At 41.4% G+C, this 24,067-nt stretch overlaps 3 protein-coding genes across 3 annotated transcripts; 1 reads left to right on the forward strand and 2 right to left on the reverse strand.

Moving 5' to 3' along the window:
• Window positions 1–214: 214 nt before the first annotated feature.
• LOC131677361 (nuclear hormone receptor HR96) lies at window positions 215–3,910 on the reverse strand. The gene is made up of 4 exons (XM_058957118.1): window positions 1,715–3,910; window positions 1,053–1,262; window positions 779–991; window positions 215–722 (listed from the first exon to the last, which is right to left on the reverse strand). Exons 1-4 carry the CDS (start codon window positions 3,440–3,442, stop codon window positions 522–524), a joined length of 2,352 nt encoding a protein of 783 aa, XP_058813101.1. The 5' UTR covers window positions 3,443–3,910; the 3' UTR covers window positions 215–521.
• Window positions 3,911–16,055: 12,145 nt separating this feature from the next.
• LOC131677362 (protein phosphatase 1 regulatory subunit 21) lies at window positions 16,056–18,497 on the forward strand. Its single transcript, XM_058957119.1, has 6 exons — window positions 16,056–16,462; window positions 16,581–17,075; window positions 17,144–17,451; window positions 17,514–17,652; window positions 17,924–18,031; window positions 18,102–18,497. The coding sequence occupies exons 1-6, from the start codon at window positions 16,409–16,411 to the stop codon at window positions 18,189–18,191; spliced, it is 1,194 nt and encodes a 397-aa protein (XP_058813102.1). The 5' UTR covers window positions 16,056–16,408; the 3' UTR covers window positions 18,192–18,497.
• LOC131677363 (pre-mRNA-splicing factor ISY1 homolog) lies at window positions 18,419–19,700 on the reverse strand. Its single transcript, XM_058957120.1, has 4 exons — window positions 19,586–19,700; window positions 19,501–19,523; window positions 19,275–19,435; window positions 18,419–19,209 (listed from the first exon to the last, which is right to left on the reverse strand). Exons 1-4 carry the CDS (start codon window positions 19,586–19,588, stop codon window positions 18,584–18,586), a joined length of 813 nt encoding a protein of 270 aa, XP_058813103.1. The 5' UTR covers window positions 19,589–19,700; the 3' UTR covers window positions 18,419–18,583.
• Window positions 19,701–24,067: the final 4,367 nt, after the last annotated feature.

Genomic DNA, 24,067 nt, shown 5'->3' on the forward strand with positions numbered 1-24,067 from the left:
ATCCATTCAGGATTCCGAATCGATTTCTGAATGGTTTGACCGGGCATCAGGCTAGTGTTTACCTACCCCATAATCCACCATATGCTTAGATTTTTGAAAAGAAAACTTCAAGAAGGAGTTTGACGTTATTTGTCTTAAGAGTGTTAATCACCATATGCTGCGGTTCCCCGATTGCTCCCAAAACGAAAATAAATCCAACTCGCATAAGCAAATAGGTGATAAAATAAACAATCCATTTATTTTGTATAATTGCTCGTTGCCTACATAGCGCTCTGTGTAAACGTAAATTTTAATCTAATTTATTAATCTAACAGTAGTACTGTCTTGCTTTGTCTCGCTAGGCTATAAAATAGAGTACTCCATAAATACATAACTTCTCTAAATTCATTAAAGCTTTACAACAACTTTCACTAGACGCACTTAAAGCTACCTATCGGGAACTAGAATCATTTTCAGTAGAACCAGCTATGAAATAACCGTAATTTGTGATGCTTAAATGTAAGCTCAGCGGCCCTCTATTCCTAATGCACTTTTAAATCGAATATCTCCCTTAACAGCGGCTCCACCTGGGCTGGGTTTACATCCAGATAAACGCTGATAATTTCGTCACTCAGCCGATGCAGTTCGGAAATCTTCTGCATCAACTTCAAAAATATCGACCGTGCCTCGCAGCCCGGATAGATACTTTCCAGGTACCGGCGAAGCAAGTAATAGTACGAGTTCTACAAGAAAAAATAAATCAGCGAAATTTTAATATCACGGACATGAAACCGCGCACCTGTTCTAGCTTTATCACATCGGAATGTACCGTTTTCGGCCGATTGGGTGAAAACAGTGTTATGGCACACATTATTAGGATTATGTTCTCATCTGAGCGCCACTTCTTGTCGAAGGTACGGATGAATCGTTCGTGCTCCTGGTACACATTACCCTTAGCTAGCTTCAAGACGTCCGCCCGGATGTTAGACATCTCTTCCTGGCTGTGGGGAATCTACGAAGGCAATCGATTCAAGCTTTTTTTTTTGGACGGATCAGCTTCAACAACAACTTACTTTCCAACTGGCTCTATCACAGTCGTACTGCATCGCCGACCTGAGAATCATCATCTCCATGCAGCCGGCCTTCAGCAGAGCCAGTTGATCCTCCTGGCACATATTCTTAAATGCACTGATCTTCTTGGACATCTTGATCAATCGCCGGATGGCGATCGCCGTCAAGTTGATGACCTTCAGCAGCAACGGGTCGTGCTGGTTTTGATTGGACTGTAAGCAAAAGAAGAGAAAGTATGAATCACCGTAACAATCGAGCGGAACCGATTAAATCTGTATGTATATTTAATTTTCCTACTGTCAAAATCACTAAAAAGTTCATCGACAGGTGTGCTGGCTCTTGAACAGGTGCATTTTTTTGGCTTGGTACGATTGATTAGATTATGAACGAACGGCGGAGGTACTGTTTTTGATACGTGTAATCAATTTTTTGCCAAGTGTACCGAATATAGTAAACAATAAAGTACACATAGAACTCGGCACACACCATTACCGCCACCAAGCTAATCCTGCAAAGATCTCACGGATAGATGATATGCCCGTGGCAGGTACGACGAAAACGCAAACGCCATAACGGTTTCATTTTTCTACCAACCAAGAAACACTATTCTGGACGCAGATCAAAGGCTCAACACTACCAGACCCATAATGACTCGCCAACTCACCTTAATTCGGCAATCTTCGGAGATGAGCGATGCCAGATCCTCATCAACCGGCGCATACAGTGCCTTATTGGCCACGATCAGCTCATTCAGCTTTGCCCGTTCCGCGTCGTTAAGCTCAATACTGTTTGCGATTGGTTGCTGTTGGCTCGCGGATGACGATGACGCTCCGGATGATCCCAACGTGCTGCCGTTGTTGCCTTCGTACTCCAGTCGTATCGCCTGCATCAGAATGGATTCCAGCGTGTTCGGTAGAATGGACCGTCCTTCTATGTCCTGGAACAGATTAACGTCCGACTGTGCGGAAGCGGGCCGTTCGCTGGTCGGTTCTTCTGGAATTGTACCTGGCAGGAATGTGTCGAAAGGTGGCGAGGTTGGTTCGCAGTGATGCGAAGTAGAGGATGGAGACGCGTTTTCGCTGTGTGTCGCGGAAATCGTCTGCGAGTCCATTATAAGAGATCTGATAGTCTCTGTGCGAGGGTCGTCTTCATCCTGCTGGGACGTATCGGCCGCTTCCTTGATGGTTTCGATTACGTCTGAATTGTTCATCATTTTGTTTATCATCTGCAGAGCTTCCGCTGGAGCGTTCATAAATTTGTTCATGATCTGAACAGCGTCCTCCGGTTGATGCATCAACTGTTGCATAAAATGAAGAACTTCAGCCGGGGAACTCATAATCTTACCAATAATTTGAAGTGCATCGGTTGGTGAGCTCATAAACTGCGCGAATACTGTCAGGGCGTCTAGCGGAGAGTTCATTATCTTGCTGATGATTTGCAGAGCGTCACCAGGTGCAGTGATAAAGTGCGATATCAGCTTCAAAGCGTCACACTGCGAGTTAATGACTTTGGACATGATGAAAACAGCGTCTTTTGGCGTTTTCATCAAAGTGGCGATCGTTTGACTCGCATGCGTGGGATAGTTAACGATGCGATTAACAATTTCTTCCGCGCTAGATTCCAGCGATAGCACCTGTAGCAGTGGCTCATTACCGCTCTGATTTGATTGCGTCGAACAATCAGCGGACTGAGATGGCAACGCTGATATTACTGATAAGAGGTCCCCATCAACGACCTGCGCGTGAGTCAAATTATGTGATGAGGCTGATGAATTACTGATGTCATTCGCCGTAGGCACACCGTTGAATACATTCACATTCGGCACTGCCAAACCGGTCATAGCGGTAGCGGTTCTGTGCATCATCTCCGCAGTAATGTAATCCGTGGGTGAATTACTCCAGCAATCGGAATCACTTCCTCCCTCTCGCTTAATCTTCATCGGTAAATCTGACTCCATCATAACTCCTCCATCTCCAGTTAGAGTAGCTATTCCGTCGTTAGAGTTACCACCGCCACTACCACTGCTACCGCCGCTTTCGTTTATCATACGTTTTTTAGCTCTGTTTTGTTCTATCTTACGTCGTTTCAGCGCCTTATCCTCTTCGGACATGATGTACTCCTTTTTCATTCCGATTTGAAAGCACTTTTCTAGACGGCACTTCTGACAGAACCGTCTGGTTATTACCGTAATTTCACAACTCTCGCTAAACGGACAGGTAAAACCCTTGGTCGAGAGGGCATTTCTGCGGAAGAATGCCTTACAACTTTCGCAGGTCATCGCGTTGAAATTATATCCCAGCGCTTTGTCCCCGCAGACGCTGCAGACCTTGCTAACACCGCCCGGACCCATGGTACCGACTGAATCCGATTTATCCGAATTTTCGGCACTCATGTTGATTGCCCTGCTTTATCTCTTTCCCCGACAACACCTTGTACTGTGCGGCTTATCAATTCACCGTCTTTTTATTGCCTCACTTTTTCCACCCGTTCGCCAGCTTATCGGATGATCGACTCCGCTACAATCAATATATTCATGACGATTACGCGTCGTGACAATACTCGTTCTGCAATAGGAACAGTGCATCCATTGGGCTGGATGCGCAGAATATCTCCCGGCGGCCACCAGCTGATTTGTTCCGTATTCGTCCGTCACCGTCACCAAAATTCAAACACTTTGCTCCTCGCTGGAAACTTTTGCGACTGTCTGTGTGTCCACAAATCATATAATCAAATTTAATTATAATAAATTGAACATAAAAAGGCTGGACGACCACTTCAGCAGCTGTTGTATTTCACTGGTGGTAAATAAAAAATAGCATGAGTCAAGGATCGCGCACCACCGATCTGATGAAAGAGTGAACGACGGCTGACGGAAAACATTGTTCTGACAGTTCTCAAAAATCGGGTGTTGTCCAACTGTTAGGTGCTGACAGGGGTGTACGCGTAATTTCGTTAGGAAAAATCATAGAAAGAGAACAGCACTGATATAAAAATGTGACTGTAAATTTTGTTCGTTTCACTTAAAATTTAAATGAAGAAAAAATATTTAATTTACCAAGCCCACATTAATATTTCTTGTAAATTCACACATTAGATCTATGTGCCTGAAAATAGTAACTATATGCCCCCGCTATTTTCTAAAATCTAAGTGTAAAATGAATTGATATTTCAAGAATATTTTTATCAGCGTCATTTTCGAGAGAAAAAAAGGTTAATAAAGTAAAAAGAAATAAAAAGTAAATAGGTAAATCAGTTGGTTGGGATGTTTGGAACGAAATCCTCTTGAAAAAATACATCGAATACGTGTCTGGGACAGATTGATAGACTCAATTTTAGGGCCGGTATCAATTGATTCCAACATATGGGTTTTCAAAAAATATTTGTTTCTTTAACAAAATGACGTATTACTAAGAGGGTGAATGTGTTGACGTTTCTTTGAAAAATGAGTGAAGCCAGCATAAGCTGGCTTCCTGGCTCGGATAGTTGCCAAAATTGACAGCGAACATTGCTACGAGCCAATATTGTTAATACGACCTGAAACTTGTCGAACGCAAACAAATTTCATTTTGATGTGCTTAACTGAAACTCAAGTGATAAAAGTGTTCGCATTTTATGGAGAATAAGCAATGCAAGAAAAATCGTGCTTTTTCATATATTGTCATTATTTACTTATTATGATTCCCACTTTCAACCAGTGTTGAACAGTTCATGTGAATAGACCTTAAGCCTTTGAAACGAAACTAGCGCTAGTGGCATTTGGGGCAGCTTCAGGGAACAAACAGTTGTCACGTGGCTGCGTATTACATGTTGCAAAATAAACCAAAGGCGCCAATTCCATTTATGTATGTAAATATACAGTATAGTCACAGACTAACAGACATAACACTCGAAACAATGCTTCGCCCGCTTTAACGGTTATTTTAAATATATTTGTAGTTGGGACTGTGGCCACTTAATGGCACCACTGACATATGAACAAGCATATGGGGGATCGACCATTAGTGAAAAATTGTTCCCAAACCTGAGGGGTAACCCACCAGTAAATGAGTGTTTGGGACCGTGAATGAAAGGTGGAGCTAGTGTTCTAGGAAAATTGTCGGATCGATGTTTTTTGAGGAAATTCCCTCATAGTGTTATGTCTGTTAGTCTGTGCCGATAGCGTTAAACGTGTTTACATTATTTTAGAAAATCAATTAAAAATCATTCTGAAGTTTTAAAGGTGGAGCATATATATTCTTATCTTTAGAAAGATGAGCTCTATCGGTTTGTGAAATAAAATTAAATTCTTCGTTAAATGGCCCAATTACTTTAATTAAATTCAAAAAACGTAGGTGTTTTCAATGCGAAGCACTCAAATCTGTTCATGCTGGCCCTTCGACCAGCGTCTTGAATACCCTTAGGCCACTTACAGAGTGACAGCGAGTAGCTGAGTAGACGCTAGTACAGGCAACAGGATGCGAGAAACCTGCTTGATATATATCATTTGGAGCCCGTCTCCTCATTAGAGGCTCATAAAAAAGTGGTTTTTAAGGATTTTTTTTAAACATAAAAATAACAAGAGAAACAAATTCTTTTCTTCGTATTTTTTTGAACATACATTTACTTAATAAAAAAGGTTTTTGAATGCCCAAATAAATAAAAATTGGCGGATTTATAAACAATCTCGCGCAGCACCTCGCGGCAGACAACTCAAACTCCGTGCAAGATTTAGTCCGTATTTTTACCTGAAACAATAAATTGGAATACTTCCTTCGTCGATTGGCATTTCTGACAAGGCTAGACTATTTTGGTGGTTTAAAGTTTAAATTTAATTTTTTAGCCATTTTTCCATAAAATTTTTCAATACATTTTTTGGTTCAGTCTGGGTACAATTAATTTATTTAAAAACAGTGTTTTACGTATATACATAGCTTTTACAGTACACGAAGTCTTGAAAAACATGGTTTTCATAAAATTAACTTTAAAGTTTCAAGAAGCAAAAAATTAAAGGAAACTTACAGGCATGAGATGTTAATCAGTTATAAACTGAAACTTTGCAAAAATATTGTTAGATAATAATTCTAACAGTTGAAACAAAAACGATTAAGGGGACTACCTTAATTTTTTCGACTTTTCAAAATGCATCACTAGCTAGGGGCATATCACTCTAGGAATGTATAACAAATTTGCATCAACTTAGAAAAAATGCATTTCGATATAGATCTTTCATTAGGGCTTAAATCACAAATGTAAACAAACAGCGTTTTCGCTATTATGACATTATAGTTAACAGCAAGCTTCCGTGCTGATCGGTCGATTTGTCCTCAGACGTGTCTAAAATCGAAGTTTGCTCGCGAACAATATCATACGTTTTGCCTTTCTCATATAAAGAAAGGCTATGCAATCACTGTAAAAATCGACTTTTTAACCGAGGCCCGGAGGGCCGAGTGTCATACACCATTCGATTCAGTTCGTCGAGATCGGCAAATGTCTGTGTGTGTGTATGTATGTGTGTGTGTATGTGTGTGTGTATGTGTGTGTGTGTCATTTAAACTCACACAATTTTCTCAGAGATGGCTGAACCGATTTTCGCAAACTTAGTTTCATCTGAAAGGTATAACGCTCCCATAAGCTGCTATTGAATTTTTAGTTGATCCGATTTCCGGTTCCGGAGTTACGGGTTGAAGAGTGCGGTCACACAGCAAATTCCCATATAAACTGGTACCACCATGATGTTCAAATGATGTAAAACATATTAAAATTGATGTAACATTACTCTAGTTTGCGGGTCTGGATCACTAATGATCAATTAAAGCAGCTTTGACCACATTGGCCACCTATGACGGTTCATGACGCCCCCGGGGAACTCGCCAAGTTCCTAAGCTAATATCACACCCATTCCCCAACGAATTCTCTACCGATTTTTACAAACTTGATTTCAAATGAAAGATACAGTAATGCCATTGACTGCTGCTGAATTTCATTCGGTTCTGACTCTTGCTTTCGGAGTTACAGCGGTGTTAGTAAGGATACACTGGAATTTCCCATATAAATCGGTACAATCGTAATACCTCAGAGGCTAAAAACTATTGACATGGTCACCAAATAACTTCTAATCGCAGATCTAGATCACTGATTGCCAATCAAACATTCTTTGAATATATTGTCCACTGCCGACGATTCCGGAAGTCCGGAATTCCGGGCATATTCCACAATTAAAGTCAAATCGGTTCTTCGGTAATGACTGAACCGATTTTCTCAAACCAAGTCTCAAATGGAAGGCAAAATATGCAGTTGAGTATTGCGTCGCCGCCCCCTCCCCGTCTTGCCCTTACACCTCCCTCCTTCATCACTCCCCTCCCCTTGGACCACCCTCACGCCCGCATTTCCTTCATCCATCCCGTATACCGAAATAAGATGAAGGATTTCTGACGCATCCTCCACTCCCACTCTACTAACCCCCCATTCCCTACACGTTCAAACCCATTCCACCAACCTTTCCAAATTATAATCACATGAAGATAACATTGAACTCATGCTTATTAAGCTAATTAAATATTATTCTTTTGCCTTTCTCATATAGAAAGGTTTGCTTCAAAAACCGATTTTCTAACCGAGGCCCGGAGGGCCGAGTCTCATAACATTCGACTCAGTTCGCCGAGATCGCAAAATATCTGTGTGTATGTATGTGTGTATGTATATGTGTATGTATGTATGTATGTATGTATGTATGTATGTATGTATGTATGTATGTATGTATATATGTATGTATGTATGTATGTATGTATGTATGTGTGTATGTGCGGATTTGTTAACAAAATGTCCACATCGGTTTCTTGGAGATGGCTGAACCGATTTTTACAAACTAAGATTCAAATGAAAGGTATAATATTCCCATAGGTTGCTATTGAATTTCATTTTCAACCGACATCTTGTTCCGGATTACGAGTTGAAGAGTATGGTTACAAAACAAAATTTGTTGATTTGTCCACATCGGTTTCTCGGAATTTTCTGAACCGATTTTGACAAACTTGATTTTAAATGAAAGGTCCATCAGCTGCTGTTGAATTTTGTGTGGATCCGAGTTCTGGTTCCTGAATTACAGGGTGATACGTACGATCACGCAGCAAATCCCGATTCTAACGAATTCTGCGATTAATTGGTGAGGTGATTTTTTTCCAAAATATAAACACAACTGTTGAATTTGTAGATCTAGGTCACCAACAGTCATTCAAAGTCTCTTTGGCCACACTGGCCAACATCGACGGATCCGGAAGCATCCAAATTCAGAATAACGGTTATATTGGTTTTTCGAAAATGGCTAGAACGATTTGATCAACTTAGTCTCAAATGAAAGGTGTTGCGTCCCCGGAAACTGATATTAAATTCCATCTCCATCCGACTTCCAGCTCCGGAGTTACGGGTTGTGGAGTGCGATCACATAGAAAACTCCGATTCAAACCGATACCTCGATGAATGCAAAAAGGTGCTCTTATATATACTTACCAAGTGTAATAAGAATGAAAGACATTTCCATAATGTTATATTGTACGAACCAGTTATTAAATCATAGTTTGGAGAAATGAGAAAGGCACAATTGCACCTCTAGGTGGATTAAAACAGGTTTTTTGCTTTTATCATCGGTGTCCGAAGCACTGTGCGATTGTCGCAGCGGTGCTATTCCACGATGCGAGAAAATACATTCCGCGTGGACTACTCGCAATTCCCGAAGCATCCCTCCCACGATGTGATTCTGAAACTTGTCGGGAAGGAACTCGGTCTCACTCGAGAAAACGTGCTCCAAATCCAGCCAAGCAGAAGGCTGGGATGTACCTTTGTAAAGGTCAACAACCTATCCCTAGCAGAGAGGATCGTAGAAGAACACGACAGCAAACACGAGTTCGTTCTCGAAGGAAAAGTGTACAAGTTACGGATAACGATGGAGGATGGCGGTGTGGAGGTGCAAATTTTTGACCTTCCCGAAGACATCACCAACGAACAAGTCTCTACCTTCCTCGCCGAATATGGTGAAGTGCTCAACGTTCGAGACCTCCTGTGGGATAATCGCTACGGTGCTTTTGAAGGCGTGAAGACCGGTGTTCGTGTCGCTCGGATGGTGGTGAAGAAGAACATCCCTTCTCTCGTCACTATTCAGGGAGAAGAAACTGCCGTTGCATACAAGGGACAGCGGCAAACATGTCTACACTGCCACGAATTCGCACACATCGGCATCCCTTGTGTGCAAAATAAAAAACTGCTCGTGCAGAAACTCTCAGCAGACCAATCGTATGCAAACGTGACGAAAATGTCCGTACAGCAGAAAAAACCGGTAAAGCCGAACAACCCCATGCCGAAACCGGCCGATCTACCACAATCATCGGGGTCAAAGCCCTCGTCACAAGATTCGATGGCACTCGGTCAACATGCTCCAAAGCCCCGAGAAACCATCGAGACACGATCTGCAATGGCACAACAGAAAAGCACCATGGCTCCCCCCGCGGCACCAGGTTTCACTCCTCAAAAACCTTCAGTGGGCATAAACCCGACCGGGTACGTTGTCACACAGCGCAAAGTTGATGGTAACGAGACGGACTGCTCGCAAGCATCTCAAAACTCGGCATCTAGCCGACGCTCACGAAGACTACCGCCGGGCAAGAAAATGCGGCATGGCGAAGAAGACTTTACCTCCACCACCGAACAAGCACGCGTCCAGATTTCGGATGAGGAAATGTAAAAATGGTGGACTACGTCAGCTGTAATATAGGAACCATAAACATCAACACGATCACCAACACAACAAAACTTAACGCTCTCCGCACATTCGTTCGCTCGACGGATCTCGACATCGTGTTTCTTCAAGAGGTTGAAAACGAAAAACTCACTATTCCCGGTTACAACGTCGTCTGCAACGTTGACCATGATAGGAGAGGAACAGCAATTGCTCTAAAAGAACACATTAAATTCTCGCACATAGAGAAGAGCCTAGATGGGAGACTACTCGCCCTCCGTGTAAACAATATAACACTGTGCAATATATATGCCCCGTCGGGTACGGCCCAACGTGCCGAGCGTGAGCAATTTTTTAATACAACAATCGCCTACTACCTTCGTCACCGCACCGAACACACCATCTTAGCGGGGGATTTTAACTGCGTACTGCGGTTATGTGATGCGACGGGAAACAACTCTAGCCCTGCTCTACAAGCCACCGTTCAACAATTGCACCTTCACGATGTCTGGCAGCATCTCCGATCACGCGAGATCGAATATACGTATATTACGCACAACGCTTCCTCCCGGCTCGATCGTATGTATGTGAGCGCAGGCCTCCGAAATCAGCTGAGATCGACAGCGGTCCATGTCTGCTGTTTTTCGGACCATAAAGCCGTCACTGTGAGAATTTGTCTTCCTCTCTCGGACAGACCGCATGGTCGTGGCTTCTGGTCACTCCGTCCCCACCTTCTAACCGCTGAGAACATCAACGAGTTTCAAATACAGTGGCAATACTGGACTCGTCAGCGCCGAAACTTCCCTTCGTGGATGGAGTGGTGGTTGTCGTGTGCCAAGCCAAAAATAAAATCTTTTTTCCGATGGAAATCAAAAATTGCTTTCGATGATTTCTATCGTGAACAACAGCGGCTTTACGGCTTACTACGCCAGGCATACGACAACTACCAAAACAACCGTTCGATGCTCACCACCATCAATCGACTGAAGGCTGAAATGCTCACACACCAGCGTAACTTCTCTGAGATGTTTATACGAATCAACGAAACACATGTGACGGGAGAACCTCTCTCGACGTACCAGCTAGGGGAACGAGTGAGACGGAAAACAACTATCGAGCACCTACGGACCGAGAGAGACGAAGTCATCGATGATTCGGCTACCATCCAGGATCATATGGTTCAATATTTCACCGACCTGTACGCATGTGGCGAAGTGGAAGAAGAAGAAGAAGATGGTCCCTCCCAATGCAACAGAGTGATCCCTGAGCACGACCCCGCAAATGAAGCCACTATGAACGAAATTACGACGACTGAAATTCTGACCGCAATCCGCACCAGCGCATCCAGAAAATCACCTGGTCCCGACGGTTTGCCAAAAGAATTATATCTACGAACATTCGACGTCATTCACCGCGAACTGAACCTTATTTTAAATGAGGCAATCAGATCAAATTTACCCTCACAGTTCCTCGATGGTGTGATCGTGTTGGTCAAGAAACGTGGTGCAGGGGAAACCGCGCGTGCGTACAGGCCAATAAGTTTAATCAACTATGATTACAAAATCCTCTCTCGGATCCTTAAGCAGCGTCTCGAAAATGTACTGCAATCGCATGATGTACTAACCGACTCACAAAAGTGCTCCAATTCCGACAAAAACATCTTTCAGGCCACCCTTGCACTGAAAGATAAAATTGCTCAGCTAAAAGCAAACAAGCGAAGAGGCAAACTGGTGTCGTTCGATCTCGACCACGCGTTTGATAGGGTGGACCATCAGTTTCTCTTTCGTACCATGCGTGCGCTTGGATTTAATACTGCGCTGGTTGAGTTGCTTTCCCATATAGCAGCAGTTTCTTCGTCACGGTTGCTAATAAATGGACACCTTTCTGCACCCTTCCCCATTCAGCGATCGGTAAGGCAGGGAGATCCTATCGCGATGCACCTGTTCATAATTCAGCTGCACCCGTTATTGAAGAGTTTGGAACAGGTGTGTGGAGCAGACGTAATCGTTGCATATGCGGACGACATCAGTGCAATTGCTAGCAGCGCAGACCAGCTGAATGAAATGCGGGTTTTATTCAGGCGGTTCGAACGCGTAGCTGGTGCCCGTCTGAATGAAACAAAAACCACAGCTATTGATGTGGGTCTAACGACAAATCCTATAACGGTGCCATGGCTTCAGACGGACAACAGCATTAAAATCCTAGGAGTAATTTTTGCCAACTCGATCCGATTAATGGTCTCATTAAACTGGGACAGTCTTGTCACGAATTTCACACGGCAGGTATGGATGCACTCGCTGCGCACTCTGGCTTTACATCAAAAAGTGACGCTGTTGAACACATTTATTTCGTCTAAAATGTGGTACATGGCAGCAAATCTACATCCGACGGCAGCGCACGTGGCAAAGTTAACTGCTACTATGCGCTCCTATCTTTTCCGTGGTTCATGCGCAACGGTTCCGATGCAGCAACTGGCACGCAGTAAAGACGAAGGTGGTCTAACTTTGCAACTACCAGCGATGAAATGTAAAGCGCTGCTAATCAATCGCCACTTACAGGAGATCGAATCCATTCCCTACTACTCTTCCTTCCTCAGCCAAGAAAATCCCCCCCGACCAAGCTCTCTTCCCTGTTTGAAAGTTATCCTAGAAAATATTGCAACATTCCCTTTTCAAATCCGCACACACCCTTCCGCCGATCTCATCCACCGCTTCTATATTGAACGCACAGACCGAGCTAGAGTTGAAGCTGCCAATCCCGCAGTAAATTGGACACGGATATGGAGAAATATATCATCTCCAAAGCTGCTACCTAAACAGCGCAGTGCTCTGTATATGTGGGCAAATAAAAAGGTCCCGCACCGGCAACTTTTACACACCATGAGACGAACGGACGGAGAAAACTGTACACACTGTGGTGAACAAATCGAAACTTTACAGCACAAATTCTTTGAATGTCGTAGAGTGGGGAATGCGTACACTCTGTTTCAACAACAACTATTGGCAGTGACTGGAGGACGGCGGCTGCTGGTAAATGAATTTTTGATGCCTTCACTAGAGCGATTCGAGGTGACAACGAGAACAAAGGTTCTGAAACTATTATGTTGCTACATCTCGTTCATTCAAAATAGTCAAGATGATAGGGTAGATGTGGATATTTTAGCCTTTAATATCCAAGAGACATTAGTTGTAAATTAATATAAACTAATTTTAAACATTGATAAAATGACAAATAAACGTATTTTACAAAAAAAAACATGCAACAAAAATACTACAAGATTGCGGTGAAAATTAGTTAAAATGGTTTTTAGTTCGATTTATAATTAAAGAAAACAAAACGGCGAAACATGCATTTTCTTCGAGTTTTCGACTAAGGCCCTTTTTCTCGTATGGAATATAAAGGCTAAACTTACATTTTTTTGACAGAACCGGGCATACGGTTATTATTGACAAAATTATTCTTTAAACGCCGGTTCTATTATATAAATGATAAGCAATATCTACTATGATCATGTCTACTCGATAGTTGTTGCACATAAACATTCGAATATTTCGATATTTTCATGTAATTCGAAGAAAAGATGCACGCGCCCTTTCATTTACATTCGGTTTCTATGCGCCCATTTGCTGAGCCCTATTAAAAAGTATACTGTCAAGCTGGCCCATTTACCCAGCCCTACCCAGCAAGACACAGTCAGTTTAGCCCATTTATCGCGCCCTTCTGAAAATTATGTACACAGTTTAGCCCTTCCGCAAATGGTGGTTGCTGAAGGGCGAAATCACGACTGGGATGCAAATTGGGCGTAAGCATTTTTTTAGTTTTCACCCACTAAAAGCACATAGGAATTAAATTCTTTGTTATATTGTCATAAGGTTTAACCAAAGATGCTTCCGGAAAAACATGGTCATGAAGTAATTTATACCTACAATAAAAACTACATTTAGAAAAGCATCGCCGAATATTGAAACTGATTTTTCTCTGTTTGAGTACATTGCGACTTAGGCCCTAATGAAAGATCTGTGTCGATTTAATTTTCATTTTTGCATCAACTTTACACTCCCTCGCAGAAAAGATTACTAAGTATAAGTCTTATCAATCGTCCTACGCTGATCCACTTTGTTCGATGTTTTGTTGAATGTAGGGCTGTTTTTTGTAGTGTTTTGACGTCTTACACGCAACGCAAAATACATTGCACGCAACGCAAAATGCATTAAGAATTTCTATTTTGATGGAAAGAAATGCATTTAATTTCGCTGATTTTTAAAAATGCATCACAAGTGATCTGCTCCTAGATCACTAGTGATCTGCTCTAAAGCTTTAATGCATTATTCCCCGAAAATGTAAATAGGTCGCTGTTAGCATTACCAACGGTGAGTTCAGCCACAAGAGAGAGCTTCTTTAACACTTATTCCAGAACACGGTTACACAACAAGAGGATAGAGGTCAATATAGAAAAACAGAACAGCTACTGATAAAAAATCCGTAGGTCACACATGTCCCGACAATGTACGGTAACATATTATCCAGTGCAGACTGAGGTGTAGGCTAATGTTCGATTGGATCCATTTTTGATAACTAAAAGTGAATCCAAAATGGAGTGTTCGACGCTTGCTTTATATAAATTTTTCTAATTTAATACAAGACTTAGCTTTCCCTGTAAATTAACTTCCACAAATTCTGTAATATTAATTCTAAGGGCAGATTACTTGGTATGTAATTCAGTAAATCAACGAAATTAAATTAATATCCATTAAAATAAAATGTATTAGTCAAAGACCTGCAAGAAAGTAGCTCGACGTGCAACGGTGGGAATAAAATTCTAAATTTCGTTAAGTGAGGGTAGACTATCGACGTTAGATCACTGAGAACTGACATACAAGTAAAGTTTTCAACTTGGGTAAGAAATTAAACTGTCGCTTTGAAATGACAACAGCAAGTAGCAACTTGCCACTGATCGGCGCTTCGATCGGCCAGGAATCGCTATACGGGACTTGTATGCAAACTTGGATACAATGATGACTCACGCATGCAAACCTGTATGCGATGGTGATTTTCAACGTATTTTCATTTAAATGTTTACATAGGTTTTTCGGGAAAGTTTGTTCTATCTCATATGTGGTTAGATGCTATAGAAAAGCACACTCAAAATTTGTTTTTTTTTGAAAAACTCCCAGAAAAATATTCCAAGCAAGTATCATTTGTTTATATCTGAACATTTATCTCTATTTAGAAATGTTTAAATTGGTAAATATTCTCTTCGCATTAGTTTTTGATACATTTAAACATGTCTAAATTTAATGCTTTCACGGATTTTATTGGCTCTCAAACGTGAAACTTTTTCACTCGATGCGCCAACTGGATTTCATTTTTGGTACTAGTCAAATGATGATGAAAACATTTTCTTGCATTGATGGTATAGGATGGTTGTTCTATTTTAATTGTTTTAAAATAAATATCACATAGTTTCATAAAAAGCTTGATTACAGGTGATAAGAAAACACTCGTTCTTTCGTTTGACACCAAACATTCAGTTGAACTCAATATTTTATTACGAATTATTGAGATCCAGAATTATTTTTCTACTGTTGAGGTTAGGTTGGTTGTTTTAGATATGGAAAATGTTTATCTAGAAATTGGACTTATCAGTGGATAACCTCGACTACCAACAACTACACTCTTTAATCCAGTGATTTTTAGCCACCATCGTGTTTTCTATCGAAATTTCAATCTCTGAATTTCATTTTAGTATAAATTGAAACCGGAAGAACAAATGTGAGTGAAGTAACAAGAAATTTACCATCTGGATATTTTTCAGAGGTAGGAAACATATTTTCTTCATCAATATTACTTTTCATTAGAAGAAATAACATTTAATTATAATATTGATTAAATTTGAAAAAATCAGAATTTACTTTCCAATGTGTTTTGACAGACGAAAATAAAAACATCATCATTGCACTTCCATGCTCTCTGGCGGTCGACATCTAGCGTTAGATCACGAATATGTTCTGTGTAGCGTTTTCCGTTCTAGAATAATTCATTTTGGTAAGAAATCCACAAATTCGTGGAAAAAGTGAAAATCCATTCCAAATGTCAAATAGCTCACCATCGCGCCATCTGCGCACCGACATGTGTTTGGAACATTTTATTTTAGAAGCCAACTTAAAAACATCGCAGCATTCCGTCGCAATCGTGCTTTGTGCACGCAGAAAAATCGCAGACCTTTTTTTATTTTTACTGATTTTTTTTCTGTGTATGCTCAACCATCATCAGCAAAATTTTCGCATCTGTCAGCAGAATTGCTAAACGAAGAGCAAAAACTTTTCCCGAGTGTTTTCCTTTCTCCTTTGATGCTGATAGCAGTGTGCTACATTTGGGAGAAAACGCAAGTTATAGCAGATTTTTCGCTGATTGGAAAATTATCATAATTTGAAAAAGATTTAGCTACAATCCGGATAGATTCAACGCCTAAGACAATAATGTTTATGTTACTGCAAGAAAAGTCATTCGAGTGTTTGTAATTCAATATGCGACACATCGGCAATCAGCGAGAAGCGGAAGTCGTAATCAAATTGTACACTTGAATCACATCCCGAAGTAATCGGATTCTACTCGGTACGGGTGCTGACTACTCAAGGACACAGCAGAGCAATGGAAACAGAAAACAGTTCCAAGTATCAAAAACTGGCGACTGAATATTCCAAGGTAAGCTCTTTGTTTACTTGATGAACGTAAATAAAGCATTATCAGTACGGTGCAAAAAAGGGCGTTTTTGATTGCGGCGACCGGTGCAAATGTTTAATATTTTCGCTTTTCTTTCTAGTTGAGAGCACAGGCAAGTGTACTGAAACGTGCCGTGCTGGAAGAGCAGAACAAAAACGCCGTTCTGCGTGAATCGCTCCGGCTGAAGGAGGCCAACATGCGAAAGTCTGAGCAGGAAGTGGACAGTCTTGGCTTCCGAAACAAACAGCTAGAACGAAGAGTCGCTGCCCTGCAGGAGAACATCGAGCAGGAGTTGAAAAAAGGTGCCCCCAAAGGACAAAAATCGAAAACAAGCAACGAGACCAATTCCACCACTGTTACCGATGCAAAAGTGATTACCGAGGAACTGCAGAAGAAGATATTGGACAATGCTCATCTGGCAACTTTGTTGGATGATAAGAATGCAGAGATTAGACTGTGTCAGGTGCGTTTGGATGGGCTCAATCGAGAACTACAGCAACAGGTCTCGGTAGAACAAAAGCTGAGGAAAGAGATTGAGATACTGACCCTTAGAAATACGGAACTTGAGGCGAAGGTGTCGGAAGCTACCAGCACGGTAGGACTGTTTTGTTTGTCAGTCGATTGATGTTATTTGATTTTTGAATATTTTTTTTCTGTATTCAGATCGGTAGCGAAGATGGTTTGAGTGTGATGGCCGATATGGAAACGCACTATAGCAATCACTTCAGTAGTAACTCTAGCCAGGTAACGAATGCGGGTGCTGGTGGTCCGGTAGTGGTCAATCACAACAATAACAACAACAATACTGCCGGAAATAATCATCATAGTGATGATCGGATAGTATTCCTTGAGAAGGAATTGTGTCACTGGAGGGCCCAATATGAGCTGCTTAAGATTGAGTCCACTAGTCACCAGCGGGCGGCGGAAGATACTGTCAGGAAGGTTGAATCGTCTGACGAGTCTGCTGAGATGTAAGAACGGTTGCATGCTGTTACGGGTGACGTTAAATTAACTGCCATTCGGTAAATTTTAGAAACCCGGAAGACAATCAGACTCAAAGTGAGTATCGTACTCGAGAGCAGAAATTGACGGAGTGCTTCACCAAAAGTATCGGAGGGCTATTCCATGACAAATGTCGAGCCGAATCCAAGCTGACATCGCATTTATTAGAGGTGAGTGGAAGCAGTTGACGGAATTGATTAGAGAGCTACGGTCAGATGTAGAACTAATCGGTGCCACAGGGTTCGTAGCTGGACAAAGAAGTACTTAGGTTGGATTTTTGTCACATCAATACAGCAACGTCCCCGTTAACTAATCAATTGAGTAGCGACAGTTTGTACTAAATTTTAATTTTATTGACCAAAAGATCGCGAGGTTCCTTCCGTATGTCTTTGCTAAACTCGAATAAATGAAGTCAACATTTTTTCTCATTTCATATACCAGTCTCAAAGACTGCAATCTCACCTGGACATAACGAAGAATCGTCTGAAAGAGAGCGAGGAGGCTAAACGGGATGAGGAGCAGCGCTATCGAATCATCGAGGATGAACTGGTAAGATACTAAAAGGCTGCTGTTGGTCTCTAGAAACATTGAAATCTAATTGTTTTTTTTTTGCTCTCAGGCACGTACTCGTCTAAACTACGAGGAACAAATCAGCGTGCTGACAGAGCAGGTGATTAGCTTGAGTGACCAGCTGGCCAATTGCAAATAAGATGGCGCTAGGATATTACCCTGTTTTTATAGTCTAGCTGGAAGCACCCTCTGGTCGCGGTGCTCCAGCACAAAGAAAGTCTTCGTCGAGTTAAACACACAAGGGGCGTGAAATTGTTGACTAGTTTTGTCCGAAAAAGAAAGGATTAATATAGGATTCCTTGAGAGTAAATAACTATTTGGTAGAGTATTATCTTTTTTTTCGATGCTATGCGTGTAAAAAACATTAATATATAAAAAAATTGTCGGTGAAAATATTCAAATGACGAATAAGAAATAAAATGTGAGACGTTTTGTGTTATTTAAATTGGTGTTTGATTTTGCAACAATGACAGGCCCGCGTTTGCACATTTTAAATTTACGATTTTAATAGAAAACAGTTATTAATTAATCCTACATGTCCTCATCGTCATCGATGCCATACTTTTTCATAAGTTCCAGTTTTCGTTTTCGAAGTAGAGCTGCTTCGATGTCCTTTTGGCTAGGCACTGGAACATGTGCGGTGAATCGTGGTCCCAGCAGCCCCATCGGGTCATCTTTTTGCTGTTTTTCCACATCGGAACTGATTCGTGCATCCGACCCGTAGATATCCTCCTCCGGTTCGATCTCTTTCAGCTCCCCGCTGGACTGATTCTGCTTCCACTCTTCCACGAACTTCTGAATGGCTTGCTTTTCCGCTTTCTCCTCCAGTGGTAACAGTATTCCATCATCATCGTCCCGATAGCCGTAATAGTCGGCATCGATGTCTTTCATTAGCTCGGCTCGCGTTTTCTTCGGCGGTGGCGGAGGCTCTTGCTCGAAAAGTTCCCGCACTCCCGGTAGATCCTTGGCAGCTCCGAAGTACTTGTATCCACGGTTTCCTGGGACCTCGCGGCCTTCGGCATCAAACATTTTTGGTCCATAGCGCCGGTAGTGTGGTCCACCCAGGTCAGATATTTGATTTTCCCAATGGCGTTTCTCGCGGAGCAGTTTATTAATTTCGTCATTTAGGTCGCGAATTCGGAACTCACCTAGACCGGCTAGGAAGAAAAGGTATGTTTGTATCAAGTAATTGCAAACGAAAACAATAGAATAGCTGGTTTACCGTTCTGAATTTGGGCAACTTTTTTGGAGATCTCTCGAATGATTTCCAATCGCCACTTTTCGCATTTTGACAAATCTCTACACTCGGATGCCAGATATGGTCGCCGTTCGTTTTTGCCCGTTTCTGCTTCCTTGGCCGCTCGCCATCGTGCCAACGTGGTCCTGAAATTGACAAAAACAAGCTTGAAAATTTAACAATCCTACTACCGATATTTTCCGCTAAGTACATTGCCTTTTCCGCATTGCGTGCCTGAAAATGAAAAAAAGCAGCATTTAGAATTTATTGTTTGATTTATACAGGAATCTTCTTACCATTTAATTTGCCAAAAGTGGCAGTTTTTCACTTAAAACAAGTAGAAAATATCGCAGGAATGTGCGAAATGCACCGATGAACGTTCTGATGTCGTTTGTAAACAAAACACCGCTAACATATTTTGAGAACTGGTATCAGAAACTTGGGTGAAACTAACCACCAAAAAATCCATCCGCCAAAATATTTTAGAGGTACTAGTAGCGACATCTAGCAGTAAATAGCTAAACTAAAACAGCGCCACCTGTATTTCAGATATGTAAGCTTGTGAATTAAACCACAAAAATCTAACCAATTTTTTAAAAATTCAATTTTAATAAAACTAATAAAGCAATGGCAACTTTTTTTTATTAAATCCAATGAGAAACTAGTTTAAATATCACAAAATTACAATTTTATTGTCAGCGGCCTACAAAATATATAAAACCATAGATATGTAAACAGAACAGTAGAAATGAAAATACATGTACTGAGATGTCTAGAATAGATCTCTGCAAATCTAAAAAACACAACGCAGTCGGGCCGTAAGAGCATAGCATAAGCCCCCGGGGATCTGAAAAATATGGTGTAGCTGGTTTGCATAAGGTACAATGCTTTCTCTTTGCATGTAGAAATCGTTCATAAGAAGTGACCAAGGAATTTGTCGGCGCAGTAGAAATGAAACAACAAGCATTTAGATGTTTAGTATAGGTCCCTAGGGATCTGAAAAGTATAATTTAGTCGGGCCCAAAGAGCTCTTTGATACCCTTGGGTGGCATAAGGTAAAATGCTTTTCCCTTTGCATGTAGAAATCCTTCATAAGAAGTGACCAGGGAATCTGTCGGCGCAGTAGGAATGAACTACCAAGTGTTTCGATATTTAGTATAGGTCCCTAGGGATCTGAAAAATATGGTTTAGTCGGGCCCAAAGAACTCTTTGATACCCTTGGGTGGCATAAGGTAAAATGCTTTTCCCTTTGCATGTAGAAATCCTTCATAAGAAGTGACCAGGGAATTTGTCGGCGCAGTAGAAATGAAATCAGAAGTGTTTAGATATTTAGCATAGGTTCCTAGGGATCTGAAAAGTATGGTGTAGTCGGGCCCAAAGAGCTATTTGATACCCTTGGGTGGCATAAGGTAAAATGCTTTTCCAATTGAATGTAGAAATCGTTCATAAAAAGTGACCAGGGAATCTGTCAGCGCAGTAGAAATGAACTACCAAGTGTTTCGATAGTTAGTATAGGTCCCTAGGGATCTGAAAAGTATAGTTTAGTCGGGCCCAAAGAGCGCTTTGATACCCTTGGGTGGCATAAGGTAAAATGCTTTTCCCTTTGCATGTAGAAACCCTTCATAAGAAGTGACCAGGGAATTTGACGGCGCAGTAGAAATGAACTACCAAGTGTTTAGATATTTAGTATAGGTCCCTAGGGATCTGAAAAGTATGGTGTAGTCGGGCCCAAAGAGCTCTTTGATACCCTTGGGTGGCATGAGGTAAAATGTTTTTCCCTTTACATGTAGAAATCGTTCATAAAAAGTGACTATAGAATTTGTCGGCGCAGTAGAAATGAAATACCAAGTGCTAAGATATTTAGTATAGGTCCCTAGGGATCTGAAAAGTATGGTGTAGTCGGGCCTAAAGAGCTCTTTGATATCCTTGGGTGGCATAAGGTAAAATGCTTTTCCCTTTGCATGTAGAAATCGTTCATAAGAAGTGACCAGGGAATTTGTCGGCGCAGTAGAAATGAAATACCAAGTGATTAGATATTTAGTATAGGTTCCTAGGTAACTGAAAAGTATAGTTTAGTCGGGCCCAAAGAGCTCTTTGATACCCTTGGGTGGCATAAGGTAAAATGCTTTTCCCTTTGCATGTAGAAATCGTTCATAAGAAGTGACCAGGGAATTTGTCAGCGCAGTAGAAATGAAATCAGAAGTGTTTAGATATTTAGCATAGGTTCCTAGGGATCTGAAAAGTATGGTGTAGTCGGGCCCAAAGAGCTCTTTGATATCCTTGGGTGGCATAAGGAAAAATGCTTTTCCCTTTGCATGTACAAACGCTTCATAAGAAGTGACCAGGGAATTTGTCGACGCAGTAGAAATGAAATACCAAGTGTTTAGATATTTAGTATAGGTCCCTAGGGATCTGAAAAGTATAGTTTAGTCGGGCCCAAAGAGCTCTTTGATACCCTTGGGTGGCATAAGGTAAAATGCTTTTCCCTTTGCATGTAGAAATCGTTCCTAAGAAGTGACCAGGGAATTTGTCGGCGCAGTAGAAATGAAATACCAAGTGTCTCGATATTTAGTATAGGTCCCTAGGGATCTGAAAAGTATAGTTTAGTCGGGCCCAAAGAGCTCTTTGATACCCTTGGGTGGCATAAGGTAAAATGCTTTTCCCTTTGCATGTAGAAATCGTTCATAAGAAGTGACCAGGGAATTTGTCGGCGCAGTAGAAATGAACTACCAAGTGTTTCGATATTTAGTATAGGTCCCTAGGGATCTGAAAAGTATGGTGTAGTCGGGCCCAAAGAGCTCTTTGATACCCTTGGGTGGCATGAGGTAAAATGCTTTTCCCTTTGCATGTAGAAATCGTTCCTAAGAAGTGACCAGGGAATTTGTCGGCGCAGTAGAAATGAAATACCAAGTGTTTCGATATTTAGTATAGGTCCCTAGGGATCTGAAAAGTATGGTGTAGTCGGGCCCAAAGAGCTCTTTGATACCCTTGGGTGGCATAAGGTAAAATGCTTTTCCCTTTACATGTACAAATCGTTCATAAAAAGTGACTAAAGAATTTGTCGGCGCAGTAGAAATGAAATCACAAGTGTTTAGATATTTAGCATAGGTTCCTAGGGATCTGAAAAGTATACTGTAGTCGGGCCCAAAGAGCTCTTTGATACCCTTGGGTGGCATAAGGTAAAATGCTTTTCCCTTTGCATGTAGAAATCGTTCATAAGAAGTGACCAGGGAATCTATCAGCGCAGTAGAAATGAACTACCAAGTGTTTCGATATTTAGTATAGGTCCCTAGGGATCTTAAAAGTATAGTTTAGTCGGGCCCAGAGAGCTCTTTGAAACCCTTGGGTGGCATAAAGTAAAATGCTTTTCCCTTTGCATGTAGAAATCGTTCATAAGAAGTGACCAGGGAATTTGTCGGCGCAGTAGAAATGAAATACCAAGTGTTTCGATATTTAGTATAGGTCCCTAGGGATCTGAAAAGTATAGTTTAGTCGGGCCCAAAGAGCTCTTTGATACCCTTGGGTGGCATAAGGTAAAATGCTTTTCCCTTTGCATGTAGAAATCGTTCATAAGAAGTGACCAGGGAATTTGTCGGCGCAGTAGAAATGAACTACCAAGTGTTTCGATATTTAGTATAGGTCCCTAGGGATCTGAAAAGTATGGTGTAGTCGGGCCCAAAGAGCTCTTTGATACCCTTGGGTGGCATAAGGTAAAATGCTTTTCCCTTTGCATGTAGAAATCGTTCCTAAGAAGTGACCAGGGAATTTGTCGGCGCAGTAGAAATGAAATACCAAGTGTTTCGATATTTAGTATAGGTCCCTAGGGATCTGAAAAGTATAGTTTAGTCGGGCCCAAAGAGCTCTTTGATACCCTTGGGTGGCATAAGGTAAAATGCTTTTCCCTTTGCATGTAGAAATCGTTCCTAAGAAGTGACCAGGGAATTTGTCGGCGCAGTAGAAATGAAATACCAAGTGTTTCGATATTTAGTATAGGTCCCTAGGGATCTGAAAAGTATAGTTTAGTCGGGCCCAAAGAGCTCTTTGATACCCTTGGGTGGCATAAGGTAAAATGCTTTTCCCTTTGCATGTAGAAATCGTTCCTAAGAAGTGACCAGGGAATTTGTCGGCGCAGTAGAAATGAAATACCAAGTGTTTCGATATTTAGTATAGGTCCCTAGGGATCTGAAAAGTATGGTGTAGTCGGGCCCAAAGAGCTCTTTGATACCCTTGGGTGGCATAAGGTAAAATGCTTTTCCCTTTACATGTACAAATCGTTCATAAAAAGTGACTAAAGAATTTGTCGGCGCAGTAGAAATGAAATCACAAGTGTTTAGATATTTAGCATAGGTTCCTAGGGATCTGAAAAGTATACTGTAGTCGGGCCCAAAGAGCTCTTTGATACCCTTGGGTGGCATAAGGTAAAATGCTTTTCCCTTTGCATGTAGAAATCGTTCATAATAAGTGACCAGGGAATCTGTCAGCGCAATAGAAATGAACTACCAAGTGTTTCGATATTTAGTATAGGTCCCTAGGGATCTTAAAAGTATAGTTTAGTCGGGCCCAGAGAGCTCTTTGAAACCCTTGGGTGGCATAAAGTAAAATGCTTTTCCCTTTGCATGTAGAAATCGTTCATAAGAAGTGACCAGGGAATTTGTCGGCGCAGTAGAAATGAACTACCAAGTGTTTCGATATTTAGTATAGGTCCCTAGGGATCTTAAAAGTATAGTTTAGTCGGGCCCAGAGAGCTCTTTGAAACCCTTGGGTGGCATAAAGTAAAA

Source organism: Topomyia yanbarensis, chromosome 1 (genome assembly GCF_030247195.1).
Source record: "Topomyia yanbarensis strain Yona2022 chromosome 1, ASM3024719v1, whole genome shotgun sequence".
NCBI lineage: Eukaryota > Metazoa > Arthropoda > Insecta > Diptera > Culicidae > Topomyia > Topomyia yanbarensis.

What these genes read in the sequence shown, in the direction of transcription:
- LOC131677361 (XM_058957118.1), bottom strand. Translation starts at nt 3,442, where the DNA reads ATGAGTGCCGAAAATTCGGATAAATCGGATTCAGTCGGTACCATGGGT. An exon ending in GTGATAGAGCCAGTTGGAAA is followed by an intron (nt 992 to 1,052) that starts GTAAGTTGTTGT and finishes TTGCCTTCGTAG; the next exon opens with ATTCCCCACAGCCAGGAAGA. An exon ending in ATGTGATAAAGCTAGAACAG is followed by an intron (nt 723 to 778) that starts GTGCGCGGTTTC and finishes TTTTTCTTGTAG; the next exon opens with AACTCGTACTATTACTTGCT.
- LOC131677362 (XM_058957119.1), top strand. Translation starts at nt 16,409, where the DNA reads ATGGAAACAGAAAACAGTTCCAAGTATCAAAAACTGGCGACTGAATAT. An exon ending in TGGCGACTGAATATTCCAAG is followed by an intron (nt 16,463 to 16,580) that starts GTAAGCTCTTTG and finishes TTTTCTTTCTAG; the next exon opens with TTGAGAGCACAGGCAAGTGT. An exon ending in GAATCATCGAGGATGAACTG is followed by an intron (nt 18,032 to 18,101) that starts GTAAGATACTAA and finishes TTTTGCTCTCAG; the next exon opens with GCACGTACTCGTCTAAACTA.
- LOC131677363 (XM_058957120.1), bottom strand. An exon ending in CGCAATGCGGAAAAGGCAAT is followed by an intron (nt 19,436 to 19,500) that starts GTACTTAGCGGA and finishes TGTCAATTTCAG; the next exon opens with GACCACGTTGGCACGATGGC. An exon ending in AGTTGCCCAAATTCAGAACG is followed by an intron (nt 19,210 to 19,274) that starts GTAAACCAGCTA and finishes TTTTCTTCCTAG; the next exon opens with CCGGTCTAGGTGAGTTCCGA.